The sequence below is a fragment of the Carex rostrata genome, chromosome 18, assembly GCF_964058835.1.
Source record: "Carex rostrata chromosome 18, lpCarRost1.2, whole genome shotgun sequence".
Classification (NCBI taxonomy): Eukaryota; Viridiplantae; Streptophyta; class Magnoliopsida; order Poales; family Cyperaceae; genus Carex; species Carex rostrata.
In genome coordinates this window covers 6,733,398-6,760,783 of record NC_135935.1, presented here as the reverse complement: position 1 = coordinate 6,760,783, position 27,386 = coordinate 6,733,398, and the positions used below count along the sequence as shown (strand labels likewise).

The window sequence follows — 27,386 nt, the reverse complement described above, 5'->3', positions numbered from 1 at the left end:
ATATTTAATTGGTAAGTAGATTAAAATTTTAGAAATCAATCATAGAGTAGATCTGTAAAAGGATTAAATTGGGTTTTGATGCCAAAGGAATACTGAAGGTGGACCGCCTTGGAAAGTTTCCTGACATACCCCGTTTAATCCTGAGCTTAAGTTGGCCTTAGAAATTTTTGTTCTACGGTCATTCCGCAGCTTAAGCCTAAACGAGTTTTGGTTACCCCAAAACCCAACAAAGCGTATCGCGCACCTATGGTTCGGACGTCTCAAAAGGTCCCGCAAAATCTTGCTCAACCGAACCTACACCTATCAACATATATATATATATATATATATATATATAGAGTACGGCTAACGCGCTTCCTCTAGCATATGGGCCGAAATGCTTCCGGTGGAAATTTGAAATTTCAAAATCCAAAAAGTCGATCTGAACCGTTCATCTTCTTTTCCATATTAATATCTGCTTGGAGACCAAATTTTACATTTTTCTGAAATTTTTTACTATTTATTAAGCCATTTTGAAAATCGCTGATCCAACGGTAGCTTCTGATTTTTACTGTTTGGTAAGCCACCGTTGGATCAGCAATTTTCAAAGTGGCTTAATAAATAGTAAAAAATTTCAGAAAAATATAAAATTTGGTCTCCAAGCAGATATTAATATGGAGAAGAAGATGAACGGTTCAGATCGACTTTTTGGATTTTGAAATTTCAAATTTTCACCGAAAGCATTTCGGCCCATATGCTAGAGGAAGCGCGTTAGCCGTACTCTATATATATATATATATATATATATATTGCTCGACGATCGATATGCTTACTTGAGTTATATTAGTTTCTTTATACTTTCCTTAAAGTAAACTCTTAGAATTCGTTCCCGAAATGAATGAAAAAAAAACAGAATTCTAAACAGCAGCCCCAAATTTTGACCCTTGGTTACTAAAACTACTTTTTATAGGGAACTCCAAATGACTTGAAACTTGAACCACTAGAAACTAGACTCCGAGACACATCAAATAGACTCTTCATTTGTCCAGAATGATCTAGAATTGCCCTTCCAAATTCGCTCATTAATCAGCCTCAAAATCTGTCCACTGTGCAGTCACAAATTTAATGGTAAATCAAGTTTATTCATCAACACTTGCTAATTTGATTCAATACTTTGGACATCATAGAATATACAAAGTTTGACTTTTAGAATTCCAATTGAACAACAACATACACAAAAGAGGGAACAAAGAAAAGAGATCAACTCATAGAATTTCACATCTTATACCTAAAGATTATCTTCTTAACAACAACCAAATAAGAGGAGTGATCAATTTATACTATCAACCTTCTTTATTCACTTTTATTACTTAACATCCATAAAAATTCACACAACTTACAAATTGGTCCTATCAACCATACACATTTCCAAACATAGAAATAATTTGCAAAAATACTCATTTAGCCCTTACCTATCCCAAGGCCGAAACACAATTGAGAGGAACAAGGGTTATCAACTTATACCAATTTAGTCATCTATTTATTTATTCTTGTACCAATTTGATGCTTGAACATATAAAAAGATTTAAGAGCTAACAATTCAATTTCTCCATTACCCAAACCCTAGATTATTCAAAACCGAAATAAATTCCATATTTTACCAATTTTCCCACTATACAAACCCTAATTCAATCAACACCAAATTAATTTCAGATTTTAAGAGAGTGAGAGAGGAACTTACCAATTTACACCTTTATTTATTGGATTAGACTAGACAAATCAAAACCCTTCTCTAATTTTCGGATTTGAGACAAACCCTAAATGAAAAAAAATCAAGATTTAGTTGAAATTGAGAAGAGAATCACCAAATTAACACATGGAAGCTTAATGGAGATGACTTACTCACAATTTATTCACAAATTTCGTGTTTGATCAAAAATCCTAGAAAATAGAGATGAATTTCGGATTTGAGAGAAGAGGAGAGAAATGAAATTACCAATTAGAGAGCCAAATGACCACTAGAGAGATATATAATCGAATTTCTCACTTCTTTCTTAAGTTTCTCAAAGATTTCATGGAGAAGGGAGGGCTCTCTCTCTCTTTTTCTTTCTTTTGGCGGACCAAGCAAGATGAAGGAGGCAGACTCACACAGAGAAGGAACGGAAGGAGAGAGAAGAGTTGAGTTGTTTTGACAATTTTCTAAATTAGACTCTCCAATTGTTGGATATTAAATAAAGAAACTTTTATACTTATAATCATGTATAAAAGATTGTATCTTAATCCAAATTTATATATAAGCTATAATTTTCAACTCCTAATTCAATAATAAATTTTTTGATTATGTTATAAACATTCTCATTTTTATTATAAAATTTTTCTTAACGTAACATTGCTCCTTCTATGGAACTAAAAATTTCGTCATCTATCTGATTTATTAAAAGTATGTATTGCTTTTCTAAAATAAAATATTATATCGATGGATCGCCCTTTCCGTACCACAAAATTACAAATAAAGCCCATATCTATCTATCAGTAAAAGAAAAAGGCCTAGCGAAATCTCTTCTCTAGAAACAAAAAAAATTGCGGGAGCGTGCAGCAATCAAATCCGATCAAATCAAATTAGTGGATAGAAATCCAGTTTGAACCAGAGCCAGGTTCTACTGCTCTCCCAATAAGCACACAAAAAAGGAGCGAGAAATAACTACACCAAAACCAATTCGGGAAACTTGCGTCTATGTTGTAATCGGAAGCATTTCTCTCTAATCACAAATGCTTTGTTAGATTCTAGCCGGAAAGAAGAAGCCTTTATTGATGGCTGCTCATTCGTTGAACACAGTCTACCCTCTCAGAAGCCATGTCAGAACCAAGCTTTTCTCATTCAGTTCCAAATCTCTAGTAATAGGTCACCAAAGAGGAAATTTTGTTGTGCTCTGCTCAACCACGCAAGAATCACCTGCTACTGGTAAATCTTCAATGTTATTTCCTTTTTTATTTTATTTTCAATGCAAAAAAAATGCCATTTTATGATTTGATGTTCCCACTGGAATCAACTATATGATTTATGATGTCAAACCTCATAGTAAGGAAAATAGAACTTTTTTTTATGAGGCGTAAATGTGCCGTATTTATTGCTTAACAAATAACAACAATAATGCATATTCTTAAGCCTCTTGTGAACTCAAGTCTTCAACCCATCGAATTGGCCTCAAACAACACATCTGAACCGTTGAAACCCGTCTACCTTACGAGTGATGTGTCTACATGTAAAATTTTTGAATTTTGAAATTAATTTTGCATAGAGTCATGTGGTAAAAAAAGGTTCAAAAAATGAATGCATTAAAATTAATTTATTAACCTTCTAATTTTGACCGCTTGACTTTATACTAAATTAATTCGAATGTTAAAAATTTTCACACGTAGACCCATCACTCGTAAGGTAGGCGGGTTTCAACGGTTCGGATTCGTCATTTGAAGCCGATTCGATGGGTTTTAGACTTGAGTTCACCAAGGGGCTTGGTGAACTTAAGAACACCCTAGTTCTACTCCAATGAATAAATGGATACACATGATGCCTTCAAGTGTTACTCCTCCTGTTTGGTAATTGTATTTTTTTTTTTAGGTTCTCATTTCAGTCTCTCTCTCTCCCTCTCCCCCTATATTTGTCTCTCTAGATAGATCATATTTTGTGATTGGATTGAAGGGTAGTCTATTAATTAGATGCTGTTGAGTATTAAAAGTTAGATTGAAGTGTTGATCATCACCCAAAAATAATTATGATTTACAAAGGAGAAATGGAAGGAAGTAAAATAAAAAAGTATATTCAAAGGAGAATGTCTAACTTATTTCTTCAAGTTATTAGATTTATTCCCAAACTTAAAACAGCTTGTTTATTTCTTTTTTCCCTTAATGCCCTTCCTTAACCACATGGCCCAAATTGCTTCAAATTTTGTTCTCCACAAAAGTATAATGTACTGGAGCAATTCTCTAATTTTAATGCTAAAAGTGGGAATAAATTAACTAGCTAAGGATGCCAATCAAGCTGAACTTAACTACTAGCTATTTTTGACATGTATATTGATCCATTGCTCTCTTATATCAAGCCCATTCAGTGACTTTGTTTAGGCTGCAATTTTTTTTAAGTGTTCTGCAATCATTTTCGTTCACTAAATTTGGAATTAATATTTGCTATGTCTTGAATTCTTCTCTTATATAAAATTACAACTTATATATGTGCCATTAAGAAGTTTCATATTTACGTATGTGCAGCTTTGTTACTTAAAAGTTCTCAAATCAGTTGGATGACTGACAGAATCTCCCGAGGTCTACACCAAAAATGATGAAAATAAAGCAAGAAAAGGATTAAATTTGAAATATATGGTTATTGACTTTATCTTCAATTCAGTCCCTGACCATCTCAGATGCCTCACCAGTGGCTTTTTGTAGGTTTTAGTTAATACTAGCAGTTTTTAGAACCAAAATCTGCTATAAACTAAGTATTAATAACAGGTTTTGAATTATAGTTGTCAAATTTCCTGTTGTTCGTGACTTTAATAAAAATTAATCTATAGATAACAAATGTTTATTTCAAATTTTCCATCCCATTAGTTACTGACAAGAAGGACACAGCTGAGACAGCAGCACCTGTGGCGAAACCAGCAGATGAGACAGCAGCACCAGCGGCAAAACCAGCAGCTGCAGCGAAACCAAAACCGAAAAAGGCACCAACAAAAGAATTGCCAGAGCTAATGCAAGAGGATGTGATTCCTTCACTAAAATCTACACTTGAGGCTCAAGAAGATTTGTTACAAATTGAACTTTCCTTTCAAGATAATAGGGTAAGAGAGAGAACTGAAACTTTTTTCAAAAAAAATATTTCTGATCAATTTACCATCACCTGAATTCTATTTATATACAAGTACCGGCATGAATTCTTTGGTCAAGAGTTAAAGATAATTGAGCTAAATCAATGGCACCATACATCTTCATTGTTGACGTAGTGGTTTTAAATTTTGAATTTAGCCCCTAAATTTTTTACTTATTTTATTTTTCTTAAATGAAGCTTGTATCTGAAACCATCTATTTTCAAATGCTGCAGTTGGAGGGCTCATTTGTTAAGAACAACATAACCTATTCCTTCTGGGCTTTCTTCCCGAATGGCACTCTAACCGGTAATTTGCTCTTTGAAGTTTAAATTATCAAACTTAGGTGCATCATATGTATATTATCCGCATATTTGTAGCAGAAATATGCATGAGATTTGTTGTGTTCACACGTCTCTTGTTAAAATAACACAAAAATACTAAATCAGAACCTTGATATCTATTAATAGTGTTGTATAAAGGATTTCGGAAATCTTTCTCAAATTTCTCAGGGCCATAACAAGTAGGAAAGAAACATTTTTTTTTTTCATGGTTATATGAGAACTCCATGTAACTTTTTCTTCAATGCAAATATGATTTCTTCAAAGTTTTGTGTACACCCATGCAAAACAAAAAGAAGCCAAAAAAATGCTCCTTCTGTCCCTCCAAAGTGGCTTAATTCAAGCAAGCATAATTCCTCAAAATTTATCAGAACCCACTTGAACAACCATCTGCTCTCACATGGGAGGGGGGCACTGATGAATTCACATCCCCTCAGGTTACCTGACTCAGTACGATTAAATTGGACGGCCCAAGATTAGAATTTTTAACTTGGCACGAATCTCAAAGCACAAATAATACTGCCCCCTTTCTCATCCCGAACAGGCACCGGCTGATATTAAATCTGGGCCGTCCGTTTCAATTTTGTTGAGTCAGGTACCTGGGAGGATACGGACCCGGCACTGTTGACACCTCTTCAAGAAACCAAAAATTAACTACAGTAAAATAGTTGCTCTTTTAAAAAGTAAAGAAAATAATAATTACATTATAAATGGGGTAAGCAGAACAGGTGATATATCTCATTTTACAGGGCAAAAGTGATATAATGACATTTTACCTCTTAATTATCTCATTGTATTAGCCAAGGAAAATTTCTCTAACATTTCATTGTAATAATTTTGTAGGTCCAAAGGGATTTTCACTGTCATCATATGGGTCAGAAGTGAGTACAGTAGAACCATTCCTGATAGACGAGAAGAAAATAACAGCAAAACATGTTGTGTTTTGGGTCGAGAAAAGATTGGCTGCTCAAGGCATCATTCCTGTTTGGAAACAAGATGAAGAGGACTCAACTGCAAAATAATTTCCTCCTTTATTTGGGTAGATTACAAAAAAGATCTATGTAAAAACTGCTGCAAATTTGTATACACGTCTACAAATCTATATATAAGTTAACAATTTCTTAATTTATTTTGAATTACACTAACCAGTGTTATCAGAACTGGACCGACAATTTAACCGAAAAAAACCGGACCCGAATGTCTTTCCGGTTTCGTTCGTTTCAAAGACCATGTGCTATTGAACCGATAAAATCCAGTTTAATGGACCGGTTTTTCAAAAACCAGTAAACCGTTTAAACGGTTGCAACTTCAAAGTTCTAATTTTTATACTGTTATGCATTAAATGAGAGATAGTACTGACATGAAATGACTAGTTGACATGTACATCTTTGAAGCCTAAGATACGTCTATGTTTGAATCAAAAAAATAAATGTACATCTCTCTAACTTTATTCTTTCCGCATATTTTAATGAGTTAGGCTAATATGACACTAGTGTTATATCAAACTAAATAACACCACATCTTAAACCCTTAGATCTGCTTTAAGATTCGTACTATCTGCTTTTACTGTTCAAGTACTTCATTTTGTACGAATCTTAAAGCAGATCTAAGGGTTTAAGATGTGGTGTTATTTAGTTTGATATAACACTAGTGTCATATTAGCCTAACTCTATTTTAATTTATCTTTTTGAAATTTACACATAAAACCTTAAATTTTACATATTCTAAAGTATCAATTTTGTATAGTATAAAATTTTGTGTATGTATATTTCTTTGAAAACTAAAAATTGTTACTATTATATTATGTATTCTAATTGTCTGAAGTGCTTTATCACAAATTTGGTCTTATATTATAACATTTGAATACATAATTTATAACAATCCTGATATCTATTGTATATGGGAGTATTTAAAAAAATCAATAATTGAACTGGTTGATCCATCGGTCCGATTGATGTCTGGTCTGATTCTGATAACATTGATACTAACTGACCTTGTTTCATTAAGGATCAGAGCACTGGCAAGGTATTTCTACAACAAAGGATTCAATATACCTGCTAATTATCACCCCTGTTTTGCATGGTGAACACCAGCAAATCAATATTTGGTATCTGTGACTTGCTCATTCTTATTCCACAATAATGCTACTCCTTATTACCTGATCGAATTATCTGTAGCATTTAAAAAAATAGCATTATTTTTCGAAAATCTCGAAACAAAGACGCTATGAAACATAACATCCGGTCGTCCGCAGCTTCATTTGTTTTTTTTTTTCTAGACTCTATTGTTCATACAGTAACGTTGTTCTTTTTTTTTTTTACTATACACTTGTCTATCTCCGTCAGTAAAATTAAAAAAAAAATCAGATATAATTATTTAAACTGGATATTTTTTTTCAATTAGAAATGGAATTATTTGCCAACAATAATATATACAAAATTTGTAAACTCATTTGTGCTCAGATGTCGTACGTACTAGGAGCGGAGCTAGACTTTCGAGTTATGAGTTTAGTCATATAAAATTTTCATACTGCGAATGGAGACCAATATTATCGTAGCTATAGCATTTTACCCTATACTATATAGAAAATTGTATATAAGTACACAAATTTTCAAAATAAATGGGGGTCAGTAATTGACCCCCATTTCTTCAATGTAGCTCCGTCTCTAGTACGCACCATGCTGAAACTTGCCGGGATTAGCTAATGTGGTAGCCATGCTGTGCACGTGCAACCACATACCTCCCGTAGCCAATGCCGGGATGATGTCACAGTCGTCATCTATTGTTTAACTATGTGTTTGTGTGCCTCAAGGATTGATCAAGACATAATAATCCCGTGGCAATTCACAAAGAGGAAGAACCTTGCATGATCAGTCGAGGGAAAAATTATTGGGAGTGGAGTTCGTGAAAAATCATTGGGAGGTATATTTTCGTGAGAGAATTAATTCTAGAAAGAAACATGAGAGCAGATGAAAGAGAGAAGAAATATATTGTGTTTTTGTAAATTATAGATGTCATTTTTGTACAACATAATTTTGGATATAATAAAATTGATGGCGAACAAGAAGTTCTTTAAGAAAAAAAATATATTATATTCATTCAAAATGTTTTATTTTTCTTGTGTTTTTGTATCTTTATTTTACTTATTTTTTAATTATACATTTTCTAAAACTAAAATAGTAAAATAACACCGTTAAATACGATATATATTATGTATATGTATGTAAAATGATATGACTTTTGGTTTTATTTTATGTGAATTACTGAATTGAAAAATTAAAGTCAAGAATATATATAGATTATATCTAACAGATTTTTTTTTTATAATTTAGTTTTTAAATTCTAAGTTATACATTCATCGGCTAAAAATTGTGGAAAATAATTTTTAAATACAGATTGAATGCATGAAAACCTAAACGCATTAAATACGCACATTCAATCTGCATTCCTTTTTTTTAGAAAAAAATAATTAACAGTTTTTAGCTGTTTGAGTAAATGATTCACTGAAAATATTAACTGCATATATCGACATAAAACTATTAAAAATAAAACGGACGTGATATGAGTACACGATGCAGCGAGAGAGCCTTTTCTTTTTTGCTTTTTGTTTCGTCTCTGTTCGCTTTGCTTATCGCACCGCATAAAACACTGCTCTACTTCTGAGAACCTACGCAAATTTGAGTTACTTTAGGTAATATGAGTTGCTTAGAATGCGACGTATTCGATCCTCTGAGTCATCACATATGTTGCTTGACATTCTGGAAAATCACAGCCGTTCAAATAACTTTGCTCAATCTATATTATCCATCTTAAAATTGAGACATAATAACATTTTACGGCCCTTTGTTTTATTATTGTTTTATGTCAAAAAAATATCAGTGGGGCTGAAAATTTTATTTTTCATTTTTTCAAGAGATATAATTCTAAGTTTAATTGATATTAATTTTCTTTTTCATTCTAATTTCGGTTTAATTTGTTTATTCTCTTACGTGAGAGTTGCTTGAGCCTTATACAAATTATTTAATTTTTTTAGTAGTCTATTTTTTTAAATAAATTTTCATCTTTTTTTCTTTCTTTTTTTGTATTTCTTTTGAAAATATTCTTCCTTTTTATAACATAAAATAAAAAATATTTTTTTAATTACCAATAAAATATTCTTGTGGGATCCAAGTGTACCTCTTTTACTCTCTTTCTTGAACACATAGATGACAATTTAAATTTAAAGAACAAGTCACATTGGTCAAGAAATTATTTTGAAAATTATGGATAAAATCAAATAATATAGTTAGAAAAACACCTAGTAAACATCAAGTGTAGCACATAATTGCACTGACTAAGTATAAAAATCTGAGAATATATAGGTATTTGATCCAACCATGAGAAGTGTTGTATTTAATCAGAACTTATGCATATATCTATGCATTTTTCTTTTCAAAGTTATGTATAATTTTATGATAGTATCTCTTATTCACAAATGTTTATTAAATTTAACTACTCTTTACATTTTCACATAATTAATTTAAATTAACAAACATTATAATTTAGAATATTAGCAACTTTATATCATTGATATTTTTTGTGTAAACAAACAGTGCAAGATATTTTTGAAGAAGTAAATAGATAACTAATATTTAGTCTAGTGACGAAAGTAACACCTTCTGTGTGTAAGGTCGTAAATTCAAAATCTAAATATAAATCTCTTGTGATATTAAATAGTTTGTAGTTTGATATTTTGACGTCCAACTTCTCTTAAAAAAAAAAAACATGTGTAAAGTTAGAATAAATGTCAGACTTGCAGTACTTATAATTGTTTGTAAAAAAAAAGAAAAAATTAATAAATTGAATAATTTTCTTTAGTAAATGAAAATCGTCAAATAGGTGTTATGTTCTTGAACATTTTTCAAACGAAAAGCAGCTGTCTCAGTTTCCTTAGTTTCTATTTTTTTTTGACGTATATGAACTCTTTTATTCATTTTAATAATTACGCTATTTTAATTTTGTTGGCTCCATTAAAAGTGGAAACGAGACGGACTCCCTTCGCTCACGGCTCTATTTAGATTTTAGACTTGACAAACAATCAAATCTAAATCTAAAACACATTTTCATATGATTATCATGTTGAGCGGAATGGATCGACTATTTGAACTTTGAAAATAAAAATATACATCTATAGTAATCTATAGTAAAGACCAAAATATGCTATGCGTAGTACAATAGCCTCACTCCAGAAAAAAAAAAGAAAAAAAAGAAGATTACCAGACCAATTCCATAATATTCACAACCTTAAGAATACAGCCTATAGTATATCATGCAATACAAATATTAGTTCTCTTGCAATCGAGCAGCATAAGCAACAGCCAGTGGAACTCTCACAATTCTTACTCTTCAAGGCCTCTCTTGAGTGCTTAGAATAGTTTTAATCACTTTTAGACCGAGATAATACAATATAAGATCAGATACCTATTAAATAAGTTTTCAAGGCTGTAGTACAGCATAAAGCTAAACTATAGATAGCACGTTAACCAAACTACATGTGATGTGATATAATTGAAAATTGGGTTTAGGTGCAAAATAAAGTAGACAAGCTGCACACATATTAACTGCATTAAACAAAGCTCAAACACACTATCCGGGATATGACGGCAGTGCTAATTAATATTATCTAATAAAACACAAGCTGGTGCCTGGTGGGGTTTTGTTGAGAAACAAGTTACAAAGGGCATTTATGTAATAGTATAATTATAGAATAGCTTAGGGTCCTATTTGTAATTGTGCACTCATATAACACAACAGGGTGAATCTACGATGAATTTAAGTTTTGAATCAGAAAACATTTGGTTTCATACTTTCATCCCATCCCTGAGAGGTACGCTGGGGGGTATTTATTGTAGGATGTAGTTCTTTTCGGTAGGTAATCCAAACATTTCTTATTAGTTATTACTAAACTGAAATGCAAGAGCAGCGAATAATAGCGGGGGCATCCCAAAATTTGGAGTGTATCCCACGGTAATTTTTTAGGAATATGAGACAAATTAGGTAAAATAGACAAACCTCAACCTCCTCTTCAGACTGGAAGAGTTCTCTGTCTTCTTAACCTTCTTCTTCTGCTCCTTCATGAAGAACTTGGAGCATAATATTTTGCCAGCGTGGCTTTTACAAAGCCAATAATCCACCAGCATGGCTTTTACAAAGAGCTTTCTTAAAAAAATTGAAATCACAATACATCACAGAAAGCAAAATTGAAAGTACCGTTCATCGTAGCCCACATCTAAAGGTGTTGTACATCACGACATCAGGTTCAAGTCCTTTGGAAATCATTACATCAAGAAAAGTCAATGCCTTCTCAATTTCACCATTCTTGCTCAGCCCATGTGCATGTGGTTGCCTTTGGCTATAGGCGGGGTATCGGATGAAGCCTTGGAGTACAGTTTTGGGTTTCCTTTGTGGCCAAGGGTTTCAATTTATTGGCATAAAAGGTGGCGGTTGCCAGATGGATAGAGAGATTTGTGACGTAATGGGTTAAATTCTTCTGTAAACATACATCATTTGTTTGCAAATTAGTCCCAATAAAGTATTCATATTAGAGTTGTTGTTGTAAATTGTACATTTAGGAAAAATTTTCATCAATAGCAGAGATCAAATTAGAAAATTATTCTGTAACAATAATATTCCTGACAAAAGGGCTTTATGCTTATTTACACGGTCAATTATAGGTTAATATGAGGATCAGCGTTTTATTTTCCTTGTTTTAGCCCTTAGGCAGTATGATGCCTTAGAGCAAATGTACACCTAAATAATTATGATGTCTTAGAGCAAATGTTGCTATATAGAAATCTTAATAAGAAATTTTCTTGTATGATCGAAATTGTCAATGCTCTTTTGCATCCCATTTTTTACAATCTGCATTGCTTTCATTATTTAGTATTTAAAATGTAGTTGATCTATTGTAGATTGAAAATATATAATGATTGCCTATATATGGCTGTGCGCCAACCCATATTTTGTTTCTTTTAATTATTCCTGTCAGTGTACAACTTTCAACAAATTGCTAAAGCTTACCATCAATTAATTGGAAATATTCTCAAGTAATTTACAGAAGTAATGCATGAGGTTGCATATATACTTGCATTCTCTTGGATCTTCAAATAAGAACTATATATGAGACAAACTTCATTCAATTAAGCATGCCACTCAAATGATCATTTTTACACTTATTCCTAGTTTATCTTTCATAAGAGGTCAACTCAGAAGTGCAAATAATAAAAAGAAAAAAAAAACGAATGTCTCGAGTTTAAAGAAACACTAGAAGCTTTTTCATCACGATCATCCTCTGGCGACGAAGCCAGGCTTTCAAACTATATATAAGGGTTAAACACACAATAGAAATTAATCATATAAAAATCTTTTATAGAGAAAACGGGTTCAATTTTACAATACTATGACATTTTACTCTAGATTATACATAAAATTATACCTAAAAAATGGGGGCCGATTTGATTTTTCTAAAATTAAGCCTCTTGACAGCCTTTTTCACATCACCCCAAGAACTGAGCAGAGCAATGATATTTTCTTGCATGTCCATGAACCCCATACGCTCCATTGCTGCCAATTGCGAGGCAAAAGCTCCTCTGGCACTGCCACATTTCGAGTCACACCAGTACCACCATCTAAAATGTGCATAGCATCAACATTAATTAAAAAAAAAAATGCCGAGATCAAAATGTAAACCCATCAAAAAGTTGTTCCAGCTGATCCAGTACGAGCACTCGACAGAAGGTGGTACACCTATTAGTTCTGAATGGCTTTGACTATTGCCATATGGGATTCTTGTAAGGAACCCATTTGTGTTCAGTGCTGGTACGTGCATTACTATGTAACATGTGGAAATTGACATGTAGAAATTGCAAGTTCACTGCTTTTAACTTGCAATTATGATGGCATGAGAACACCATGCCTGATATAGGAACTTATTTTCAATGACTAAGTGGGTAAATTGTTACATGAATGAAGTGGAATATTTACCATCAAATGCCCAAACATAATCCCCGATATATGGAATTGGATACAACTTTTCCAGGATAGGACGGATATATTCACCAAGTTCCATGTCTGTTACAAAGCATGTATTTCATAGTACGATTAAATTCTAGATACTGTCAGTAGCTTGATTTTTTAACTGTAAGTTCAGTCTCTTAGAAAAATTGCAGGTATAATACAAATCAGAGGTTTTCTTCGTTCAATAACCATAAAGATGCATCCTCTAGTCAGTTCCAGCGAGTTCAAATTACTGTATTTCATTTTGATTGTATAGGGAACTGAATACTGCAGTTTGTTTTTACCAGTGAACGGTGAAATATTGGAGTTAGGCTGTGAACAAAGCAACATGAGAGGATAATAGAATGAGTACTGTCAATGTTACCTAGGATATTGAATGCTTCATCATAGCAATCTCCGCAGCCAACAGCATTACTGCAATGTCAGTAGGGAGGCATAAGATTGGATCGGAACTAGAATAATAGCTCATCAAACAATTTTACGGAAAAGAAAAAAGAATATACAGTAGATATGCCAAACTTCCAATGGATTACAATACAATTCTGGAGGGGTGTTTTGGATGCAAGCCCCAATTGCCATGCAGAATTGTCGATTGAGTTATGTCAAAATTAAAGATATATGACAATATAAAAAGTAACATTGAATTGTATAATCAGATTCTGACATAATGTTGTAATCATAGACTATCTTATCACAGTTCCAGAGATCAACCGTCGGCAAAGCCTAAGAGTTCTAATGAATATGACCGAAGTATGAATGTTCTTAGTGAAAAAATCAATTTCAAAGAGGGTATCATATGACTAACTGAAATATACTGTCAGCCAAACGCAGTCTGTGAGCATAATAAAGCACTCTGACATAAGCATGGCCAACTGATAGACCTTGCTGTATAATAAAGTTAAAAGCAAAAAAAAAAGAACAATTAATGAATATCACGAAAAATAACAACAATTATCAGTCAATACAAAGCTTAGTGGGAGAAAGAAAAATTCTCGAAAATAAAGGAGAAAAATTCTCGAAAATAAATGCCTGACCTCCTTGCAATGTCTTAAAAGAGTGGCATCAGATAATATGATTTGCACAAGTATATCGACTGATCTTTTGTGAACTTTTTGCCAGTAGGATAGGCCCATCAATTCATCATCATAATCACTGTCAGATACTTGTTCTGTCTGTGGCGAATTAGCTCCTCTGACTGGTATAAAATCGTCCGGTATCATCAGTGACAAACTATCTCCTGTATCTGGTAAAATATAAATACATACCACAGTTAAGTTAGGATAAAAGGTTCCCCTCTGGGTGCTATATGTTTTCTTTTGTGGCTTTTTATTTGTCCTTTCTTCCTTTCTGTTGCTGCCATCAATCCATGTTGTGGTTTCAGGTGCATAACATGGCAAACAAAAAGGGGGGAAAAAAGTAGACTCTGGTAATAGACTTACAAGAACTTGCAGCCCAAGGATTGGGAAGCGGTTTGGTATTAGGTGCCGGTTGTGACCGGTTTGCATTTAAACTCTCCGGTCCTTTGACTGAGGCGTCAACAAAACTGAAACCCATCAAACCAAGTTGAAACTGATTCTGCTCTGTTCCATGTGGAATACCAGATTGAGCATAATACATGCATGCCACCTTTGGAGCCTCATAAATGCTTTCGATATTATTGATTACATCAGCATTGAAACCTTCCATTCGCACAATGTCATGCAACTGGAATAATAAAAAGGTATGTAGTACATTTGGGTTTTCTAGCCAAAGAGCCCAGCAATTTGGAAAATCTTCCAGATTACTTAAAAAGGGCATATTCTTCATTAGTTTGGCTATGGCAACTTGATTGATAAACCTGGGATGGATTTTATATGGACCCAGTTCATAGGTCTCAGTGGGTGGTGTTGGAGTGCTTTCTCTTGGCATAGAGCCAGTGGATGTGCTGGGTGGTGCTGGTTCAATGCAAAACAAGCGTATACTCTTATCTAGATCCATTTCTGCACAAGGAGAAGAGAACAATCAATTAGTAAAACATGTTCAAAAATTACAGGTTTAAAGAAATACAAGATTAGTACAAGACTTTCAAAAGATACCAAAAAGAGATAAAGAAAAAAGAACAGTTTTGGCTTCAGGCAGCGCACGGACTATAGAATTAAAACATCACTGCATATGGTTAGTGCCCTGCATGAAGACAAAATTACTCTGTTCAAATCTTTACCCAAAAAAACCCTGCTTCATTAGGAAATCTTGGTTAGTCCAAGATTTTCAAGAATTAAGGAAACGAAAAGAGAAATGAACATACCATAGCTCCTGAGCGTTTCAGGATTCCTGAGTTTACGACCAGTGTGAACCAACATTTGCTCATCAGACGGTACGCTGGTCTGGTCGACCAATGCCTGCTTCAACTGTTCGACCGTCTGATCAAGCTCTGTTTGTATGGAAATTTTACTTCCACCCTTCAACTTGACTTGTATTGTGACTGGGCTACGTTTGTTCTGGGGTCCTTCACCATTGGAGCCCATGTGACGAGAGAAATAAGAAAGAATGGTTTGAGCAAAGGATTTGAACTGGAGACGGGATAAATTTGATCGGAGAAGGATCACAAAGAGAATTCTTTGATGGTGAGTTTTTCCCGCTGCAAGGAGGGAGCACTTAACAGGAGAGTGCAAGGAATTGACCCAAGGAAAGGGAGTGGAGAAATGTATAGCTAGCGCACATTTGTCCGTACAATGAATCAATATTATTGTTTTAAAATCAAAATAGTGATCTCCAAAAAAATATACTTGCAGACTAAATTTTATATTTTTTATAAAAAATTATTACTTTTTAGATAGATAGAAAATCTGAATGGTCCAAAATTTTTAAATGAAGTGATTTTTTATCACTCTAAAAAAATAGTAAAAGAAATTTAAAAGTGTAAAATTTGATCGTACATCATTTTAAATAGTTTACATTAATTGTCTAAATTTTAAAAATAAAGATATTAATTCATAGTATGAACCATTATGCTACATACATAGTATGAACCATTATCCTTTAAAATGCATCTACTTGTTTGTTGCACAAATTAGAGAAAATTTAAATGACTCTACTATTTTTGTGCTTTCATTATCTCTTTTTTTCAGAACTATATATGACTTAAAATTTAAACTTAAGTGTCGAAATAAAATCGTTAAATATGATTTCTATTATTTTCTCTGTGCACATGTAAAAGATTATCACATACATGTTGATTTTGTTTTAAGTAGTATCAAGAGCTTGCAAAAATACACCGATCAATATGAATAAATTATGGACATTTATTTATAACTAATTGATTAATGTAAAATCAAAATTGAAAGTGATATTTACGAGCATGAGCATGTAGAGAAAATAATATTAATCACATCTAATGTTTTTACTGTCTCATCGAAACCGAACCGAACTAGGCAAACCAGTGTTAATTTAGAGAATGATTGATATTAAATAACTTGTTTACCTATTTATAGTACAAGAATAACATGGAAAGTAATCTAGACAATCTTATCTTAATCTAATCTAGACAATCTAGAAACATAGAAATTAACTAATATACAGTCATACAGTATATTCTCCGACAAGTTATAATTCGGTTTAAAAATAAAACTGAACTGAACCGATTTAGCATTGCAACTGAACAGAACCAAACTAAAGTTTTATTTCGGTTTGTTCGATTTGTTCGGTTCAAACCGAAATATTTTTTTTTAAAGCAATTAATTTGTAATAAAACGAAGTATATTAAGAAATGAATCGGGAATTAAGAAATAAAATGGGGTATTAAGAAATAAACCGAAGTATTTAAAGAAATTGATTAAGAAGTAAACTGAAGCGGTCCGGACCAAATTCATAATATATAAAAGTTCGATCGGTTCAGTTATTTCGTTTTTGAAAATTTTCAAACCGAACCGAACCATTTAATCCAAACTAATTCGGTTTGGTTCAAAACCGAATAAACTGGACCCAATGAAGTGATGAACCACAAACTATTGTCTGGCATGTTATCTAGCAGTGCAATATCACCTACAAAAAAAAATATACAATGAACTAGCATTATATATTTTTAAAAAAAAAAAAATTGTCCCAGGATTTTCGAAAAACTGGCATCTTCTGAAAAATGTGATGTATCTTCGTCACAATTTAGTAAACAATTATTCCAAAATATAATTAATCCTTTTGCACTAGTCTTCTATATAAGTGAGCTGTAATCCACGACCTCTTCACCAATCAACCTCGCTTTGAAACAGCATTTTTATTTGTTCCAAGGACTTACCTTTGTCTCGAGAACAAATCTATACACAAAATAAACAGAGAGAAGAGATACAAAAGAGAAAATAAAGAATGTCCCAGCAACTGTATCGTAGCCCTCTATGCTATCCATAGCACCCAAGGCTTACTCTATATATAATATATGGAATCAACATAATAACATGAAATTGATTGTAGTATAGTGGTTAGGGTATTCGGCTCTCGCCCAAGAGACCCAAGAGACGCGGGTTCAAGCCCCGAAATTTTTATTAATATGAAATATATTAAATAAATATCGAGATTAGAGAACGCTTTTGCGTTTTATCCAGATATAGGAAAATCGTTATGGTTTATCACGGCCTCTGGCCGTTATGGCTTATCACGGCCAGAGTTAGCACCTAATTAACAAGCTTAACCATTCTAACTGAACCATGAAAAAAACGGAAAAAAAAACCCTGTCCGTGATAGATTGGAACGGCCAGAGAAAAAAAAAAAAATCCCTGTCCGTGATGAACAGTAACGGCCAGGTCCGAAAAAAAAAAAAATTTGTTTTAACCTATGGCCGTGATAGGTTATCACGGCCAGCCATTTTTTTTTCTTTCTTTCTGTCTCTGGCCGTGATAGATAGTAACGGCCATGGTTTTTTTCTTGCGCGGTTCAGTTAGAATGGGTAATGATTAATTAAGTGTTAATGCTGGCCGTGATAAGCCAGAACGGCCAGAGGCCGTGATAAACCATAACGGTTTCCCTATATTTCGGTAAAACACAAAAGCGTTCTCTAATCTCGATATTTATTTAATATATTTCCTATTAATAAAAATTTCGGGTTCAAGCCCCAGCGGTGCATACAATCTCTCCATTTCCTACAGTAATGGACCCATCCATTACCGCTGGTTGAATTAAAATTGGATTTCATACAATCCGGAAGTATAAAAATGGTCCACACCAAATATCAACCATTCAATCCGAGAATTCTGGAGAAAAAATAGTTCATCGAACGGTTGTAATTCATTTGGTTCGGAAAATTATCCAACCCAATTATATAAGATCCAAAGTAAACTAAAGATACATTGTTTTTTGCTTTGCATCTCCAATTTTCACTGTACAAGATCACTGTTTTGCAATGCATCTCCAAAAGATACATTTAAAAAATCTCCAAAACAATGAATACAATTAAATACGTTATTATAAAAATAAAAATTCGTATTTAGATTTATCAAATTTTCAAAAAAAAAATTGTAAATCAAATCTTAACAATTCTATACAGAAAATAAAATTAATTTTCAAAAAAAATAGAATACTTAAAATATGTTTTTCAAAAAAAATTATTCTCATGTATAAACAGATTTACCCGAAAATATTAAATTTATGTAAAATTTGGAAATGCATAAACAAAATAATCGTGATTATTAAAACCAAAATACATGCCATAACATGGGCTTTGATACCAATATTAATTAACGAATATAACTTACAAGTGTAGCAGTATCACTGGTTCTGTAAGAAATCACAAGCCGAAGCTGGATGCCTTGCGTTTTCCACGACCTAGAACCTTCAAGCCTTAATAGAGTGTTTCTTGGTGCTCTCTATTTTTTCTCTCTTTTCTTGACAGTCACAATCACATGTTTTTCAGAGAAAAGGATATGGTATATATAAAACCAATGCACTTCTTCATAAAGGGTCTGAACCCCTTCATAACGGGTCAGGTTTTGGATTCAGATTTTCCATAAAGAGTGTACCAATTAATAAATCCAAAAGCATAATGTTCAATTTGTTGTTTGGATGGAGAGATGTGGGCGAATTTTCAGAGAAGAATCAAAGCCTATGAGGCAACTGGTAGACGCAGTTCTGTGTCAGATACGAACTGAAGAAAACACTACGTACGTACACAGGCTACAGCAAGCGCAAGGATGGTCTCGGAAAATCTTTGCTCTTATTTTCTTTGTTTATTTTCTTATTAAAACTCTGTATTTGGCAGAACACCTTTTTTTATTATTATAATTTTGTGGTTAGTGAACCTCGTAACACTTTATCCATCAATCAAATGTTATCAACATAAGGGTATAACTGTCCTTTTATTTATTTTTATTACTATTAACCAATGTTTTTAATTGATTTAATTGAATCATGGTATATTTATAATATAGTTATATTTAAATGGAGAAATAACTAATTTTGAAGTTTTGATAGGGAAATATCTAATTAAAGAAGTTATGATGGGTATATATCTAAATTTCTCTATAAAATTTATGCGTCTATAATAAGAAAATAAAAGTTTATGAAAAAGAATAATTCACAAGTTCTTAATATTTGTATATTCTTCATGAATAAATCAGGAATAATAAAAAAGTAAAAAGAGAAACACCTATCATGGGCAATGTGACAATAATGAAAAACCAAACTTTTTTTTTTGAATGTCAGGGCAAAGCCTCTGACTTTTTGTATTAAGAAGAAAAGATAGTTCAATTATTTACAACGCCTTCTATTGTCCTAGCTCTACAATTAATCTACCTATTTACATAGTACTTGCTTACACTTCTCTTAGCAGTTCTCCATCCATTGCATACACTCCCTTATTGTGTCCTTTATGAGGGTACACTCCGTCTTACTCTCATTAGTAAATATCCGTCTGTTTCTCTCTCGCCATATGGCCCAGCATCCCGCTGCCCATGCCGTGTCCCTCCTCCTTTGGTTGATGTCCCTCGTTGCTGGCCTTGCATCCCACCATGCTCTAACAATTGTTTGCGCCCCCCGCTGAAATTGTATGTTCATGTGTGCCTCAATTCCCAACCAGAATCTACGTGCAAACCTACATGACCACATGAGGTGGTCTCTGTCCTCCAACCTATCCGATTGGCACATTGCACACCCTGGCACCACAGTTATTCCTCTTATCTCCATTATTTGTTGTGTTAGTATTCGGTCCCTACCAAACTTATCAGATTATTCCTAGTTTATCTTTCAAAAGAGGTCATCTCAGTCCTCAGAAGGGAACATAATAAAAAGGAAAAAAAAAAAAAAAAAAAAAAGTTATCTCAGGAAGCTCCAAGGAACAAGAGAACTCTTTCTCAACACTAAAGCCCCAGCAATTTCCACAAAACCCCAAATACTGAGCGGAGCAATGATATTTTATCGCCGGTCCACTAACCCTTTCTGCTCCATTTCTGCCAATTGTGAGGCAAAAAACTCCTCTGGAGCTACCACATTTCGAGTTACCCCCGCAACACCATCTAAAATGCGCATAGCATAAACATTAATTAAGAAAAAATTTGAATGCCAGGACCCAAAATTTGAAGCCATAGAAAAGTTGTTCCAGCTGGTCCAGTACGAGCACTCGACATATGGTGGTACATCTATTAAATCTGAATGGCTGTGACTAATGCAATATGGGATTCTTGTAATGAACCGATTTTAGTTCAGTTCTGGTACGTGCATTACTATGTAACATGTGGAAATTGACATGTAGAAATAAGTTCACTGCTTCTAACAGTATAAACTTGCAATTATGATGGCATGAGAACACCATGCTAAAATGTACCAAGTGATACATGTTATAGCATCCTAATTTCCAATGACTAAGTGTGTAAATTTATACATGAATGTAGTACAATATTTACCGTTAAAATCACCCCAAACATAATCCACGATATATGGAATTGGATACAACTTTTTCAGGATAGGACGGATATATTCAGCAAGTTCCAGGTCTGTTACAAAGCAAGTATTCCATAGTAGGATTAAATTCTAGATATGTCAGTGGCTTGATTTTTTAACAGTAAGTTCAGTTTCATAGAAAAAATGCAAGTAATAATATATAGGGGAAATTGTGAGAATGCCACTACAAAACCTTCAAAACGTGAGAATGCCACTACAAACTTCAAAATTGTAGAAATGCCACTACAAATTTGTTTAATCCTAAATTTGCCACTCATACTGTATTAAACCTGTTAAAAAATAAAAATAAAAATAATGACTGAAATGTCCTTCATCAGAAAAACACGAACCCCAGTTAAACACGAACGAACTGAAATTTGCCTTTCGCCTTTGAACACGAACGAAAGAACTGAACCCTAGTAAAGCACAGTGGGAGACGACATATACAGTGGATGAAGCACTGCGCCTCCTCCTCTCGCTAGGGTTTGGTAAATCGCCTCCTCAAATTGCCAGCTCCTCTTCACCCACTGCGCCTCAAATCGCCTCCTCATCAAATCACCAGCAGCTCCATCGACTGAGATAGTCTTACCAGCAGCTCCTCAATCGCCAGTCTCGCCAAGTAAGTGATTTAATTCTATTTTATGATTGTAACTGGACACATACGGTGGCAAATAACCAGGTTAGAACTATTCCTAGCTTGCCAATTATTATCATGCCTAGTTAAACAAACACCTTTGGAAACTTGGCTTGATCGTATTCGAGCAAACATTTAGAATATTATACTTTTGAATATATTTTCTTGTTTATGATTTCTTCTGTCCTCTGAATATTCAATTGAAAAACTATTTAATGATGCACACCCACTCTTGCTCTCTCTGTCTCAAGTATTTGCAAATTCTAAAATTTAATGATGCACACCCTATTTAATTGATCTGTTGGCCCTTAGGTACCAACTGCTAAAATTTCAACATGGCTGAACTCCTGATATTTGTTTTCTTGTTATTTCTTTAAAGTTTTTTGTATGCTCTAATTTCATCTCTTGTTATTTTCGCGCAGATAAACTAGATGCATGATTCTCAGCTAGAAGCCTAAAATGAGCAAGATGCTAAAGAATGTGTTTTTTTAGATGTTGATATATGGTCATGGTTGTGTACACCGGTGCAGTTTTTGTTGTGCGGTTGATGCTAGTCTGAGGCCATGTATTGGTTTAATATTGATTTAATTAGAGGATAGAGATTAATTAGTGTGAGGTTGGTTGTTATTTATATGATAGCCATGATTGTTAAATGATGTTGTTTGACAAAAAATAGATTGTTACCATTGTATATATGAATGAATTTTGTTTTTGTTTTTGTTTTTTAAATTACTTGCTCCAGGTTTAGAAAATGATGAATTTTTTTTAAAACTTAATATTCTATTTAAATATGACAATGTGTAGATAGGCTCTAAGTATTGTGTAGGGCCTGTGTATTAACTCTAGCATGTTGTACCATCCATGCTATAAGCATAAAACAAGGGAAAGGCAATAGGCACCCTACTGGTAAAGTACTAATTCCAAAAAAGATTAAATGAAAATAAAACTAAAAGCCTAGCTACTTGACATGGACTACCCCCAAATCATACCCACAGATAGAGCACATCATGATAGAAACCTCTATACTTGAGTTTCCATTTATTGGAATTTTTAAGTAATTTTAAACAACTGTTGAATCTCATACTGGTAAACTGCATGATCACTGTGTACTGTCACCAACTTAAAATAGCAGTATCAAAACAACTGTTGAATCTCAATAACACTATAATTCAATGATGTGAACCAGTACCTAAACAACAGCATCAAAGACCAGTACCTAAATAGCAGTATCAAAGTTCTGATCATCATGAAGGGAACCTAATTAAAAGAGCCAATTGAATGATCATGAATAAAACATAGAGGTATATCACAAACTTCAGAGGATCAAAAAATTACCACTATAGAAATATCACACGAAACAAAATTACAATAATTGACTACATATCCTAAAGTCCCGTTCAATTTTAAGATCAACCGTGCACAATTCAATGCACTGTTTCCAGAAAACTTTTTGAGATCTGTACAACAATCAAGTGAACAATTCGGCATGAATGATGAAAGCATTGCTCCAGGACATATTGATATGGAATCTTAAATCAAAAATTTTCACAGAGGGCTCGGCAAAAGGAAGGAGGAAGGGCTCGGCAAAAGGAAGGAGGAAGGGCTCGGCAAAAGGAAGGAGAGGGCTCGGCAAAAGGAAGGAGGAGGCGCGATTTCACAGAGGGCTCAACGAGATTTCAGAGAGGGCTTGGCGAGATCCAACGGAGGCAAAGAGGATTCGGCGAGAGAGGAGGAACTAGAGTGGTATTCGCTAGTGCTTGGCTCAGAGAGGGAGGAACAGCGTGAAGGCCAGAATCGCGGCTCACCACGCTAAGGCCCTGGTGCGAAACTGAAGGCGGAGAAGCGGATCCCAGCGAACGAAATGGAGAGCTTAGTGACTGGCGGAGGAGTGAGGAAGAAGATTTGACAGATTGATAGATACAGGGGAGAATGGGGGTATTACTTCAAGGGTATAATTGGAAATACGAAAATACATATTCTAAAACAGAATTTTTCAGATTATTTTTTATAAAAATAGTATAAGAATTGTATAAGAATGGCATTTTCACAATTAATAAAGTTTTAGAGTGGCATTTCTACTATTTTGAAGTTTGTAGTGGCATTCTCACATTTTGAAGGTTTTGTAGTGGCAATCTCACAATTTTCCCTAATATATATCATAAACCATAAAGATGCACCCTCTAGTCAGTTCCAGCGAGTTCAAATTACTGTATTTCATTTTGGTTGTACAGAGAACTACTGAATACTGCAGTTTGTTTTTACCAGTGAACGGTGAAATATTGGAGTTAGGCTGTGAACAAAGCAACAGGAGAGGATAATAGAATGAGTACTATCAATGTTACCTAGGATATTGAATACTTCATCATAGATCTCTTCACAGACAGCAGTATCACTGTAATGACAGTAGGGAGGCATAATAGCTCATCAAACAATTTTAAGGAAAAGGAAAAATATACAGTAGACATGCCAAACTTCCAATGGATTACAATGCAAATTTGGAGGGGTGTTTTGGATGCAAGCCCCAACTGACATAATTTTATAATCATTAGTTACTTATGTAAGTTATCCCAATTGGATGAGTTATTGTTGCCATGCAGAATTGACAAAATTAAAGTTATATGATAATATAAGAAGTAACATTGAATTGTTTAATCAGATTCGAACATAATGTTGTAATCATAGACTATTTTATCACAATTTTAGAGATCAGCCATCGGTAAAGCCTGAGAGTTCTAAGGAATATGACCGAAGTATGAATGTTCTTAATGAAAAAATGAATTTCAAAAAGGGTATCATATGACTAACTGAATCACTTCGTCAGCCAAACGCAGATTGTTAACAGCGTCACACATTTCATCATAAGCATGGCCAACTGATCGACCTTGCTATGTAATAAAGTTAGAACTTAGAAGCAAAAAAAGAACAAATAATGAACATTCACGAATCATACTATCACATGCAGCAAAAAAGAACAACAATTATCAGTACAATACAAAGCTTAGTGTGTGAGAAAGAAAAATTCTGAAAAATAAATGCCTAACCTCCTGGCAATGTCTTAAAAGAGTGACATCAGATAATATGATTTGCACAAGTATTTTGACTGATCTTTTGTGAACTTTTTGCCAGTAGGATGAGCCCATAAATGGGTCATCATCATCATCATCATCATCATCATCGTCATCATCATCACTGTCAGGTACTTGTTCTTTCTGTGACGAATTAGCTTGAGGGTCTGGTATAAAAACGTCAGGCACTCGTTCCGTCAGTGACGAACTAGCTCCTCTATCTGGTAAAATATAAATGCATATAACCACAGTTATGTTAGAATAAAAGGTTCCCCTTCTGGGTGCTATATTTTTTATTTTCTGGCTTTTTATTTGTCCTTTCTTCCTTTTTTTGCTGCCATCAATCCATGTTTTGGTTTCAGGTGCATAACATGGCAAAAAAAATGTAGACTCTGGTAATAGACTTACAAGAACTTGCAGCCCAAGGGTTGGGAAGCGGTTCAGTATTAGGTGCCGATTCTGACCGGTTTGAATTTGAACTCTCTGGTCCATTGCCTGAGGTGTCAACAAAACTAAAACCCATCAAACCAAGTTGAAACTGATTCTTCTCCCTTCCATGCGGAATACCAGATTGAGCATAATACATGCATTCCACCTTTGGAACCTCATACTGGATGTTGATACCAGATTGAGCATTTAAACTTTCCCTGCGCACAATGTCATGCAACTGGTATAATAAAAAGGTATGTAGTACAGTTGGACTTTCAAACCAATCAGCCCAGGAATCTGGAAAATCTGCAAGATTACTTAAATTGGGCATATTCTTCATTAGTTTGGCTATGGCAACTTTATTGATAAACCCGGGATGGGTTTTATATGGACCCTCTTCATAGGTCTGATCAGTGGGTGTTGTTGGAGTGCTTTCTCTTGACATAGAGCCAGTGGATGTGCTGGGTGATGCTGGTCCAATACGAAACAAACGTGTATCCTTATCTAGATCCATTTCTGCACAAGGAGAAAGAACAATCAATTAGTAAAACATGTTCAAAATTACAGGTTTAAAGAGATATTCAGCATGCAAGATTAATAAAAGATTTTCGGAAGATACCAAAAAGAGAAAGATCAGTTTTGGCTTCATGCAGCGCACATACTATAGAATAAAAACATTGCTGCATAGGGTTAGTGCGCTGCATGAAGCGAAAACTACTCCATTAAAATCTTTACCCGAGAAAACCCTGCTTCATTATGAAATCTTGGTTCTTTCAAGATTTTCAAGAATTAAGGAAATGAAAAGAGAAACAAACTATAAGATTTTAGAAAGAGAAATGGAATTTGTATTTTCTTTTTTAATGAATTTACAAGTGTCTCTGTCTGCTATTTATAGCATATTACAATCCCTCTTAACCTCTGTACTAACCTTGATGACAACTCCTAGCTCTGGTTTACATAGTAAAAAAGAAAGATATCTATAGAGTTGTATATTAATTTATTCAGTAAAAGTTCCATATAACCAGAAGTGCAGCTCTCTGCAACAATTACTAGGAATGCTGAACAAGGATATATAGATTCCGATATATAGAAGTAAATGACCATTAATTACAAGGATATATTTGATCTTTTGATAGTGATTTTCAGCTTTCAGCACCATTATAACAAAAACTTATCATGCATTAGTAAATGAGAGAAAGAAAAAAAAAAGATTTCCGAAAGATACCAAAAGAGAGAGAGAGAGAAAAAAAACCTGCTTCATTATGAAATCTTGGTTCGTACAAGATAACAAAAACTTTTCTTTTTTGCTTTATATCTCATTAGAGAAAATGCCATTCATATCTTGCCATAGATCTCTATAGTTGTTATTATTATAACTATAGATTCCATCCATTTTTTCAGAAATATAGTTGTTGGGTCTAGTTTAACAGATTACCCATTCCATGTCAGCATTTGTTGGGACTTCAGTCCATTTTTCTATTGAAAAAAAAAAAATCATACCAGAATGGGAGGGGAACTCTTTATAGATGAAAATGGGAGGGGAACATCAACAGCAAGTTGTGAATTCCTTTTTCATAACTATCTCAACTCAAAGACTGAGGGTAATGTTGGCCTTTTCCAAGTAAAAAAAAAATTTCTAGGCTGAAATGTGCTCTTTCAAGAAGGGAGGAATCAGGCATGGCATTGACAGACACAGACAGATTTGCAACTTGTTATCAGCATAAGGCAGAAGCAATATTGTTTATTAAATTGTTAATTTATATCCAACTAAGTCTCAATATAGAACTACTTAACTCAACTAAACACAAAATAGAATCTGAGCAGCAAAAATAAGCAAACAGGGGAAAACCTGAAATCAATTAGGTACCAATCCACCACAGACTGGTGCATAACCCTGCAGAATTGCATCAGACCTAAGATTATTGTAACAAAATTACAATGTACAAAACTCCCTGAACAGTGAAAAATAACATTCCCCCAACCACATACTTCAAACTTGCAGCAAGATGAACTTTGTGTCCACTCCACTTGGGAGGAAAATTTTAACTTGGAAAAAAAATAGGAAGTTCTGGGAGGGTTTGCTTCTCCATCTTAACCTTCAACTCCTAAAGTTAATCTGGTAATA

The 27,386-nt window shown here is 33.8% G+C and overlaps 2 protein-coding genes and 1 long non-coding RNA gene across 4 annotated transcripts; 1 reads left to right on the top strand and 2 right to left on the bottom strand.

The window, feature by feature from the left end:
• Positions 1-238: 238 nt before the first annotated feature.
• On the bottom strand, positions 239-2,106 carry LOC144569169 (uncharacterized). The gene is made up of 3 exons (XR_013515989.1): positions 1,976-2,106; positions 1,721-1,796; positions 239-300 (listed from the first exon to the last, which is right to left on the bottom strand). It is a non-coding gene; the product is annotated as an uncharacterized LOC144569169 (long non-coding RNA).
• Positions 2,107-2,596: 490 nt separating this feature from the next.
• On the top strand, positions 2,597-6,304 carry LOC144569616 (DUF2996 family protein). Its single transcript, XM_078320067.1, has 4 exons — positions 2,597-2,941; positions 4,585-4,814; positions 5,075-5,147; positions 6,023-6,304. The coding sequence occupies exons 1-4, from the start codon at positions 2,791-2,793 to the stop codon at positions 6,199-6,201; spliced, it is 633 nt and encodes a 210-aa protein (XP_078176193.1). The 5' UTR covers positions 2,597-2,790; the 3' UTR covers positions 6,202-6,304.
• Positions 6,305-12,682: 6,378 nt separating this feature from the next.
• Positions 12,683-27,386, bottom strand: LOC144569713 (uncharacterized). Of its 2 annotated transcripts, XM_078320172.1 has the most exons (7): positions 26,514-27,386; positions 25,241-25,777; positions 24,809-25,053; positions 24,573-24,652; positions 24,110-24,159; positions 21,097-21,186; positions 12,683-12,846 (listed from the first exon to the last, which is right to left on the bottom strand). In XM_078320172.1, exons 2-7 carry the CDS (start codon positions 25,773-25,775, stop codon positions 12,710-12,712), a joined length of 1,137 nt encoding a protein of 378 aa, XP_078176298.1. In that variant the 5' UTR covers positions 25,776-25,777; positions 26,514-27,386; the 3' UTR covers positions 12,683-12,709. The 2 variants fall into 2 exon arrangements, with proteins under 2 accessions (XP_078176298.1, XP_078176299.1); XM_078320173.1 differs by lacking the exon at positions 12,683-12,846 and adding an exon at positions 20,417-20,709 and having other exon boundaries at positions 25,241-27,386.